This window comes from Monodon monoceros, unplaced genomic scaffold (assembly GCF_005190385.1).
Source record: "Monodon monoceros isolate NGI ecotype Baffin Bay Population unplaced genomic scaffold, NGI_Narwhal_1 Super_Scaffold_1, whole genome shotgun sequence".
Lineage (NCBI taxonomy): Eukaryota > Metazoa > Chordata > Mammalia > Artiodactyla > Monodontidae > Monodon > Monodon monoceros.
This window is the reverse complement of record NW_021703765.1, coordinates 52,878,672-52,889,374: the sequence shown is the minus strand read 5'-3', so window position 1 is coordinate 52,889,374 and position 10,703 is coordinate 52,878,672. Positions and strand designations below refer to the sequence as shown.

General features: G+C 41.9%; 1 protein-coding gene across 1 annotated transcript; it reads right to left on the bottom strand.

Annotated features, from left to right (window-relative positions):
* Positions 1–10,103, bottom strand: LOC114900718 (myosin regulatory light polypeptide 9). The gene is made up of 4 exons (XM_029232108.1): positions 9,969–10,103; positions 3,909–4,107; positions 3,257–3,418; positions 1–499 (listed from the first exon to the last, which is right to left on the bottom strand). The coding sequence occupies exons 2-4, from the start codon at positions 4,090–4,092 to the stop codon at positions 327–329; spliced, it is 519 nt and encodes a 172-aa protein (XP_029087941.1). The 5' UTR covers positions 4,093–4,107; positions 9,969–10,103; the 3' UTR covers positions 1–326.
* Positions 10,104–10,703: the final 600 nt, after the last annotated feature.

Below are 10,703 nucleotides of genomic sequence, written 5' to 3'. Positions count from 1 at the left end.
TTCTATTATAAAGTTTAATTACAGTTCAGAAAAAATTGAGTGAATAACTTTCTCTGAAAAAATATATCGACTCTTTGTAGACTGCAGTTATTGGGGGAGGGGAAGGTAGGGGTAAGTTAAACTACCCTATTTTCTATTCTGAAAATGACAAAAAGTCCCATTTCCAGTCTGATTATAGAGATGCACGTGCCCCAAATGGTTGAGAATAAATACAACAAGAAAGGCAAAAGCTGTAAAGCTAAGGGCATGCAATAGGCTCTAAGAGAAAGTCTCAGAAATACCCAAAGTAGCAACAAGGAAAGTTTGGCTGGAATTTGAAGTTCTTTTCAGTCATCTTTGTCTTTTGCTCCATGTTTAAGGATGCGCGTGAACTCAATGTAATTGAAATTCCCCTTTTTGTCGATAGGTGCTTCTCTGTACAGCTCGTCCACTTCCTCATCTGTAAACCGATCTCCCATTGTGGTCAGCAGCTCTCGCAGGTAATCCTCCTGAATGGTGCCTAAAGAGAAAAGAACCAGGGATCAGAAGACACACTTCTCTGAGGAATAATTGCAAGCATGGGCTTGGGCTTGCAAGTAATTGCAAGCAAAAGCATGGGCTATATGTTAAGAACTAGAAGCATGCAAATGTATGAAATATGAGGTCCTGACATGCTGAAGTCAGCAGACAGCTGCCTAGAAAATGCCCTGTTGCTTAGTGACATTAACCTGCTCTGCTCTACTGATCTCACCCGACATCCATCTCCTGATCTCAATAACAGTGGCTAAGCCTATGCCTAACCACAAGCCATAAAGTATGATTAAGGAATCTAAGCCTCATGCTTCCTTAAAGTAGCATGGTCACACTTATTCTACGAGTAAATATACTAAAATCATCATAAACATCAATAAAGTGCTTCAGTGGAAAGAATACTGGAGTCTTGAGGTCCAGTTTTAACAAGCTATGTTACTTCAGGCATTTCACTTTACCTCCTTTTTCTTTATATGTAAAATGAGATTAAAAAAATTTTTTTAAACCTAATTTTAGATTCAGTAACAAATATGTTCAGGCCCAGGATGTGCAAAAACACTGAGTAGATATTTGAGCATTAACTATGTTGCAGACACTGGGATAGGCATTGGGGCTATAGTGGTGAGCTGAGAGGAAGGCTTTCTACTCTGGACTTGTGAAAGCAGGGTTCTCATAAAGCCTGACTGCACGTAAGAATCATCCAGGGAGCTCAAAACAAAACAACCCCAGAGGCCACCCTTGATTTATTATCTGTTACTGATATTTTAAAAAGGCTCCCCAAGTAAATCCCATGAGCTATCATGATTGAGACCCACTAATGCAGTGATCCAAAGGTAATAAATGACCATTCAAGCACAGAAATTTTGAAATTCATAAAGTAAAAAAAGAAAAATCTGACAACTTCCTTGTACGTGAAATGAAGCTAAAACATTGATAATATACTTCCTATGAGTTTAAAGTGTAAGGTCAGTTCACAAAAGAAACTCTAGATTTATGGATTGTTTTTGCTAATTCAGTCCTAGATTAAAAAAAAAAAGTTCTCCAAATCTTAGACTTTTAGCTTGTAGAAATAAATCCTCATCTCCAGCCAAGTCATTCAACTATCATGTAAAATCATCATTGACTATGTGCAAGGGACTGTGGTAGGAGCTGGGAGGGGTTACAAAGATGGGAATGGAATGCTGGTGAAGACACAGCTATTATCCTGGGAGCAGGGAGAGACTGTGATGATTAGAAATAAGCACACGGGCTTCCCTGGTGGCTCAGTGGTTGAGTCCGCCTGCCGATGCAGGGGACACGGGTTCGTGCCCCGGTCCAGGAAGATCCCACATGCCGCGGAGCGGCTGGGCCCGTGAGCCATGGCCGCTGAGCCTGAGCATCCAGAGCCTGTGCTCTGCAATGGGAGAGGCCACAACAGTGAGAGGCCCACGTATAGCAAAAAAAAAAAAAAAAAGAAATAAGCACACAACTAAAGTAGAAGCTCAGGTGGAGTATGTGCCAGTAGAGACATACATAAAATACTTTGGAGGGGGGAAAGGGAGAACTTTTAAGTTTTCCCAGAGGTCAGGAGAAAATAGTATGAAAACACAGGTAAGGCTCTATAAAGAATGTGACCATTGAGATGACTTTGAAGAATAAATAAGACACTTTACTCTTTTATGGTTTTATTCCCTTCCACTAAAAAAGTAATACCCATTGACTGTAAAAAATTCAATCAATACACAAATGTTTTTAGCAGGAAAAAGGTCTCTTATGCCTGCCCCTTCCCTACCCCTTCCAGAAATAACTGTTCAGAGTCTTGATTTCAAGGGGAAGGAGGAAGGAGGTGGTATAAGGAGGAAAGGCAGAGGCAGAAATGGTGGAGGTAAGTCAGGGCAACAACGCATGGAGGAGTCTGGAAGGAGGTTAGGAAGAGTTGAGGGTGGTCTACTTGAACAGGCCAAATGAGGCCCTATCGTGCAGAGTCTTGAAAGCCAGAGTGGGGAGACTGTGCTTCCATGCCCAAACTATGCTTGGACTGTGTAACCAGAGGGTGTGCCTTCCTTCTCAAAAACTTGCTATGTGAGTTACCCCCTTATCGGGCATGTATTTAGTTAATCTTTTGGGTGTCTTTGAGAGTTCACTCTATGCAGGCAGTAAGCTACTATCTCATTTCCTCATTTAATCCTCACAACAACCCTGAGGTAGGTAATATTACTGTCCATCTTACAAATAAGAAAACAGAGGCTTAGAGAAGTTCAGTAACTCGCCTGAAATCACACAGCTATTATGCAGAATAGGATTATGAAACCGGGGCACCTGATTCCAGAGGGAGAGGTTAGATACCAGATCTAAACACTCTCAGAGCTGAGAGGTACCTGGTAAACAAACATAGGATTGTACTGGTATCACCGCCTACAGCAATTTAAACTTTTTCCAAGATTGCTCCAGTAAAAGATATTGGTTTGACACACATTTATTGAGTGTCTGACCCTTGTGGAATTATTCTAGTAAAGGAGGAACATAAGTTTCCTAAAGAAGTTTCAAATATACCTATTAAATTGTAAATTAAATATTTAAGGGCAGAGGCAGTGAAGTGAGTGACTAACAAGCCATAGGCAAAACCTGTCCCCCCAAATCCCCCAAACCTCAGGTATGGTATAAACCTGAGGGTATTATATGTCATCATATTTCAAGTTATTATATATTTTAGTTGCCATAACCAAAAATTAAATCACTTGGTAATTAAAGGTTACCTCAGACTTACCAGTTGCTTCTTCATCAAAGCAAGCAAAAGCGTTTCTGATGACATCTTCTGGATCGGTGCCATTTAACTTTTCACCAAACATCGTGAGAAACATGGTAAAATTTATGGGACCTGGAGCCTCATTCATCATGGCGTCCAGATACTCATCAGTTGGATTTTTCCCTAAACAAAAAAGAGGGTCATAATTTTAAGAGGGTGATAATTACACCACAAAACGCATCAACAATTCATCATGGTAAACATTTTGACAAGAAAGACGGTCATTTAAACAGTTTGCTATTTGCATTCAAGATAGCAAAACTATTCGGAAAAAAGTCTTCTCAATGAATAGGATCCGTATTAAGAGTCTGGAGACTGTGTGCTGTTCCACTGGATGTCAGGAGGAATAACACTGCTCTCACAATCAAGATCAGTGTTTGCAGTGCATGCACGTACACGGCTGGCCCCCAGCCTAACCCTGAAACTCGGCCAGAAATCTGCAGGTGTTCCGGGGACCATGCTTTGGGAAACAATGCTCCAGACTTCGAATCTTAGTGAACTGTAACATCATTAGATTGGCTTCACAAAGCATCATTAGATTGGCTTAAGAAATAAATATAAAAGGTGTTATAGAAATTCTATTTGATTTATTAATGTTAAAACTGATCATTACCCAGGGAGGCAAGCATATCATGCAAGTCTTCCTTGTCGATGAAACCATCTCTGTTCTGATCGATCATGTTGAAGGCCTCCTTGAACTCCTGAATCTGTGACTGGTCAAACATGGCAAACACATTGGAGGTTGCGCGCTGGGGGCGCTTCTTGGTGGTCTTGGTCTTTGCTCTTTTGCTCGACATGGTGGCGGTTAAATCCTAACAAATAAGGGAAATACAAGAAATAACAAAAAGTAAACTGAACCAACCTTCCTGATACGTTTGAGCCACTTAGAGATGTGTCTAAAGACTATTCCACAGGATAGTATCACCTGGCAAAAATCTCTCTCAACTAATCGATACCATTATGCAGAGAATCAATCTACAAAGAGAAAAACCAGACTCATGCTTTGAGTTCACTCATCCTTAGTAGTTGTGACGAAACTACGACCAACATTAATTCAAAGCTCACAGCATTATCAACAAGATTTCCTGTCCCCAGTACTACTGGACAGCTGATTAAGGACCAATAACCCATCTACTAGCTTAATAACAATACAGAAAACAAGAAACAAAAAATGTTGGGTTCTGTACATCAGTGCTATGGAGTACTGAGGGACACTAACTCATCTTCAACAGGTCTATCCTTCTGCAGCCCTAGCTGAAACGAGCCTCCCATTCTAACGTGGACAGAAAGAAGGAAGGAGGATTAACTGATGGGACAGGTCTTCATCTCCTAATCTTACTGCCAAATACCATTCTTCCACTCGCAACTACCATTTCTTATCGCACCCTCACTCCTGGAATCAAAGTACTTCAGGAAAGATATCTGTTAAAAGGCTAACTGAAAAAGTATAGAAAACTCCAAAGGTAATTCATCAATAATTAAGTTTTGTAAATATTTCCACTCTATCCTAACCAATTTGTTGCACAGAGCTAAGCTAAATCACTTGAAGTGACTAAGTCCTCGAAACAAAAACCAGAGCACAATAAAAATTTTTAAAGCACTTTAGTTTTTAAAAAGTTTTAGAAAGCATTTTAAGAGGTTACAGAAACTACCTTTGCTCTCTAATCTAAATTTATTCCTGTAAAATTTAAGTTAAAAATAATGTTTAATAATACCTAAGATGAAGAGGTAATTTTCCTTTCAACACAATCTTTAATACTATAAAAGTTTGAAGTTAAAAATCCCACAGTCATCAGATAATAAAATTTTACCATACCATCTTTCAGAGCTGAGGTGGCAATGGCAGTCTGCAAAACCTCTAACACACAAGACTAAGACACTGTATTCAGTTATATTCTTTGAAGCAGGTCTAAAATAGGCACTACTGATTTCACTCTCTGACCAGGACAACAATTTTAAAGCTTACGTTCTGAAAACAACATTTAACTATGATGTAGCAAAACACTATGCCCTTACTCTAAAAATAAGTCTGTGGATTGCAAAGAATGAAGTACTACCTAGATGTCAGTACTGCAAAGTGACTTTAGAACACAACGCTCCACATGAGTTTAAAAACTTATTACTTACATTCTTTCCTTGATTACACCACATCAGCCAGGCTAAATTCAATTATGGAAATAATTAGAAAAGCTCTGACTCTGCCTCAGATTTTCTTTTTTTTAAGCTAAATCTGTTCTCAGATTTTAGAAGGAAATTCCACAAAGGAGAGTCACAAATTCCAGTCCATTAAATATAGCACTCCTAGGATACACTGGAATGTGTTGCTGGTAAGATATACTCTACGTGACATAGCAGTTATGATATATACTCTTCCCTAGTTTCCAAGTTTCCTTTAATCACCCTTTTATGAATGCATATTTTCACTCTGTAACACCTCTGGACGCAGTAAATCCCACTATTATCTAAACTATATGGAACTGTAATGTCCCCCTCTATTCTAAATGCAGTTTTAAAAACTACAAGGAGTTATAACATATATGTATTATTCTTCCATCTCTTAAATGGACTCCAGGACTTGGGTTAGCGGTTGAGACCCAATGAGTGGCATATATTTACCAGTCCACGTCTCTTTAATATTTTAGGTATGCCATGTCTTTGCAAAACAAAGCACATCTTTAAAAACAGTCTGTTTTGTTTGACTACATTATATTCCCCTAATGACGCACAAATGTCAGTTATTTTAAAAACAAAGAAACTGATGAAAATTATAGGTCAAATGGTTGATACAAATGATTTTTTTAATCTACAAAACCTCATAGGGCTTCCCTGGTGGCGCAGCAGTTAAGAATCCGCCTGCCAATGCAGGGGACATGGGTTTGAGCCCTGGTCTGAGAAGATCCCACATGCCATGGAGCAACTAAGCCCATGCGCCACAACTACTGATCCTGCACTCTAGAGCCCACGAGCCACAACTACTGAAGCCTGTTCACCTAGAGCCTGTGCTCTGCAACAAGAAGCCACCGCAATGAGAAGCCCGCGCACCATGACGAAGAGTAGCCCCCGCTGGCCACAACTAGAGAAAGCCCGCGCACAGCAACGAAGACCTAACACAGCCAAAAATAAATAAATAAAATTATAAAATACAAAACAAAAAAACTCATAATACTCAATTTGGTGCGGGTCCTCTATACACCTTTTTAAAACTTAGTTTGGATTATAAAGTAACACACACCCACTTCTTGAATTTTGATGTATTTCCTATTTAGCCTTTTTACAGTTGCTTTTTTTTTTAAAATAAATACATTTATTATTTTTGCCAGTGTTGGGTCTTCATTGCTGCGCACGGGCTTTCTCTAGTTGCGGTGAGTGGGGGCTACTCTTCATTGGGTTAAGTGGCTTCTCATCGCGGTGGCTTCTCTTTGTTGCGAAGCACAGGCTCTAGGTGCGTGGGCTTCAGTAGTTGTGGCATGAGGGATCAGTAGTTGTGGCCCGTGGGCTCTAGTGTGTAGGCTCAGTAGTTCTGGTGCTCGGGCTTAGCTGCTCCACGGCCATGTGAGATCTTCCCGGATCAGGGCTCGAACCCGTGTCTCCTGCACTGGCAGGTGGATTCTTAACCAGTGTGCCACCAGGGAAGTCCCCTATTTAGCCTTTTTAAAATCATGCATTCTTTCAATTTGTAAATGCATTCTAACATAGTTTTTAAACATTATAAAGGTTTTTTGGGGGTCAGAACTGACAGTGGTCTCACAGAATTTTTCTTTATCTCATTCGATACTTAACCATCAACCTTTAATATGATCAGCAGAATTACATTCATGTGCATTAAATGTCATGAGTGCTGATTATTATTTAAGAATTAAGAAATGTAAGGTAGGTGTGCTATCCTCAAGGAGCTTAAAATATAGTTGGAGAGGCAACTTTAAAGAAATGAGATGATTGGTTCAACTTATGAAATGAGTCACATAGTTTTCATTCCAGGAGTATGGCTCTCAAGTTAAAACAATGCGTAACAAAAATGAAAAATAACTCAAAGGTGGTACATGATTATCAAATATTGTGAGTTCAGAAAAGATCTTTGTTTCTAAAAGATTTGGGCGGGGGGAGAAGACTGAAAAATCCTAAAAGCTACAAGACATCCTTAGAATTAAGAGACTTAAATGTTAGTCTTAGTTCTAACAAATTAGGGTAGTTAATTCTACCAAAAACTGGTAGTATACCGTTGGGCAAGTTACTACATGGGCCTTTACTTTTCCAAGGAGGTTGGATTCTGATCTGTGAGTTTATCTCCCACCAGAAACCCAGATCCTTATAGTGACAGGGAGTTCAGCTTTGCAGTCAGTTATTTCAAAATAAGGAAAGGGTGTTTTTTATTTTCCCCTACCAAACTGAAAGTATGGGTGGAATAAACACTGGCAGAGAGGGAGCCAAATGAGGAACAGTGCTATGATCTGAAGGAGAAGATCATTGATGACAGATACTGTCATTGTCCTCCTTGCTATGATTCTAGTATGCTGTCCACTTTTACCCTCCCCAAACGAGTCAACCTGTAACCCTCTGCATGTAACAAGCCTTCAGCAAAAACACAACTCTCATAAACTAGGGCAAAATAAAATTGAAAATATTTTATTCATCAATGTAACTATTCTTTATTTAGGGTGGGAAGATTGCCATGAAGGCACCTGAGATTTCCGAGTTATGTCCTCACTCATCCTAAGTTATAGTCTAGAGTCTATTTTTTTTTTGCGCGGTACGCGGGACTCTCACTGTTGTGGCCTCTCCCGTTGCAGAGCACAGGCTCCGGACACGCAGGCTCGGCTCACGGGCCCAGCCGCTCCGCGGCATGTGGGATCTTCCCGGACCGGGGCACGAACCTGCGTCCCCTGCATTGGCAGGCGGACTCTCAACCACTGCGCCACCAGGGAAGCCCCTAGAGTCTATTTTTGAAGCATTTAATTTAAGATCTTTGGTGTGAAGGGCTATATGTTGTATGGAACTTGAAAACCCACAGACTCGCAGAGCCAACTTCTATTAAATATATAGAAGAGATTCAGTCAAGGAGATTCAGTTTACAGACCTGAAGGAGTATAATCTTGTCTTAATCAGGGAAAGGGAGTGTTGGTGGTAATGAATTTCTAGATTTATCCTTTTAGCTTGATCAAATAGGCAGAGAATCATTCAGGGTTATGACAAAAGGAGGGATACAAACTATGTAAGGAAGATGTTAGACTAGATTAAGTGATGGGGGAAATGGAAAATAAAGATCCTCAAAGAGGCTTTCCCCACACATCAAGGGCAACCAGAAGATTTTTCAGAATTTCTAGATACTTTGGTTTCATTTATAAAATGGGATTAATCCATACCAATATTACATTAGATTACTCTAGTTAGAATCCTAGAGTACAGCGTTTGTAGTGGTAATAAATGGAAACTAATCCTAAGACTTCTTCTACAGAACTAACACTCAAATTGATAGTATTCTGGAAATATGATTATATTCTTTAAGGAAAAATTCCCATTTTAGAAAACACTTCTTAATGTGAGAGCACGTAGTATCTGCTTACCAAATCTACCGTCTCATTTAATCAATGCACTTCTTTTTTCAAAGCTAAGTATATGTAATTTTGGGGGGCTAACCACGGCTTTTTAAAAGTACATTTTCAGGCTGGTGCTTCCGTTCCAACTAAAACAAGTTTTCAATTCCTACGCAAACTTCCGGTAGAAGGTAGGATCAGTTCCCTGAGACTGCCACACCCAAAAAGTTCTCGGCACTTGACAAAGGCAATTCTTTGTCGTGGTTCACTTGCCAGTAAAGCGTCACTTTTTTAAATAAAAAGCTTTTTCTGGTTAAGTTTTATCAAAAGGCTTCCAGAACATGAAACAAATAGTAGTAATCTTAGGAAATATTCACTTTCTTCACCTTTAGATATAAAACTTTTTGCACTTAAGTTAAAATCTCAACCTAACGCTTATTTCTGTTCCAAAGCTCTGTAAAGAACTGATACACTCTTTGATAAACCTATTCAACTACTTTAAAAGGAAAACACTTTGGGAAATTGACTTAACCCCGAGTTTCCACCCAAGAGTAAGAAGGTATTGTATTTTGGAGTTTTTCTGGAGCCGCAAACTAAACCCCGAACTCCTCTTTGTCCAAATATCACTTAAAAATAAAACTCTAATTACAAAAGTGGACACCGAGCTGAGGAAGTTGCTAATTTGAGGTGGTTATTCCCACTAAACGTAGCCACACAGCTGCAACAACAGCTGCAGCGCGGGGGGGGGGGTGAGGGGGCGAACTGGGCTACAGTTTTTGCGCAAACTCTCTTGAATCGGGCAAGTTTACGTTATAAACTAAACTTAGTCCCAGAGTCAGCTCCGCTGGGCTCGGGTTTCGCAGGCCTGCTGTCGCTCAAGCTCGCGGCGCCAGCAGAGTAAGCCACACTTCCCGAGCTCCTACTTTGGGCAAAGGAGCGAAGTCGGCGTCTGGGCCGCTTCCGGCCGCGGCCTTCGATGCTGGAGCTGGCACTGGGGCTCGAAACCCGGGAACCGGCTGGTACACCTGCCCAGGTGCGCTCCCGGCGCCGGGGGAGCGCCACTGCCCCCCCCCCCCGCAAGCCGTCCCGAGGGGATGCGCCCCGAAATGGGCCTCACGCGCCCGACCGCGAGCACCACTCACCCTGCTCAGCCGCGAGAACCCGAACGCTTCAAGGAACCCCTCGCTGCCCTGACTGCTGCTACAAACTCCCTTCCACTCCCAGAGACGCTGCAAACAACACTTCCGGCCTCCGCTTAGCGGACCGGAAGGAAGCGAGTCACCATTCTCTGCTAACAGTGTGAGCCTGGCTTAATGGAAGGGCGACGGAGCGGGGGAGTTGCCAGTGTGCTCAAAGGGCGCAGTTTTGACCAAGTGCATGGGAAGGACGTGTAAAGCGGGCAACTTAGAACGTAGAAGAAGGTGTAATGGTTCTCCGGGTCTGATGACTGAGTTTTCCTTTTTTTTAATACCTCTTCTTACAATGTAAGCTTTTCTTCCCCCCTTTCCTCTTGGCAAATGGTTGACTCTGTCCTGTGGGTTTGCCCCTCCGCACATTCCAGGGCCCGGCCAGGGGCGGGGCCCAACAGCCCAAGTCCTTGTAGGGAAATCGCGGAGAGGGCTTCGCGGCCCACGTGACTGGCCTTCGCCCCGCCTCAGAAAGCCCCGCCCCTGCCGCCGAGCAGTCGTACGCCTGCGCGTGTGGCTCACCTCAGGGTGACTCAGGAGGTTTAGAGGTCGGTCTGCAGGTCCCCGAGCGGCCCGCGTATACCGAGAGGAGGCCTTTGGGTAAAAGATTTGATCTCTGTGTACCGTGTTATTTTATGAAGAGTCCCGCCCCCCCCACAGAAGCAAACATTGTTTAGTCCCGAGGGCCCT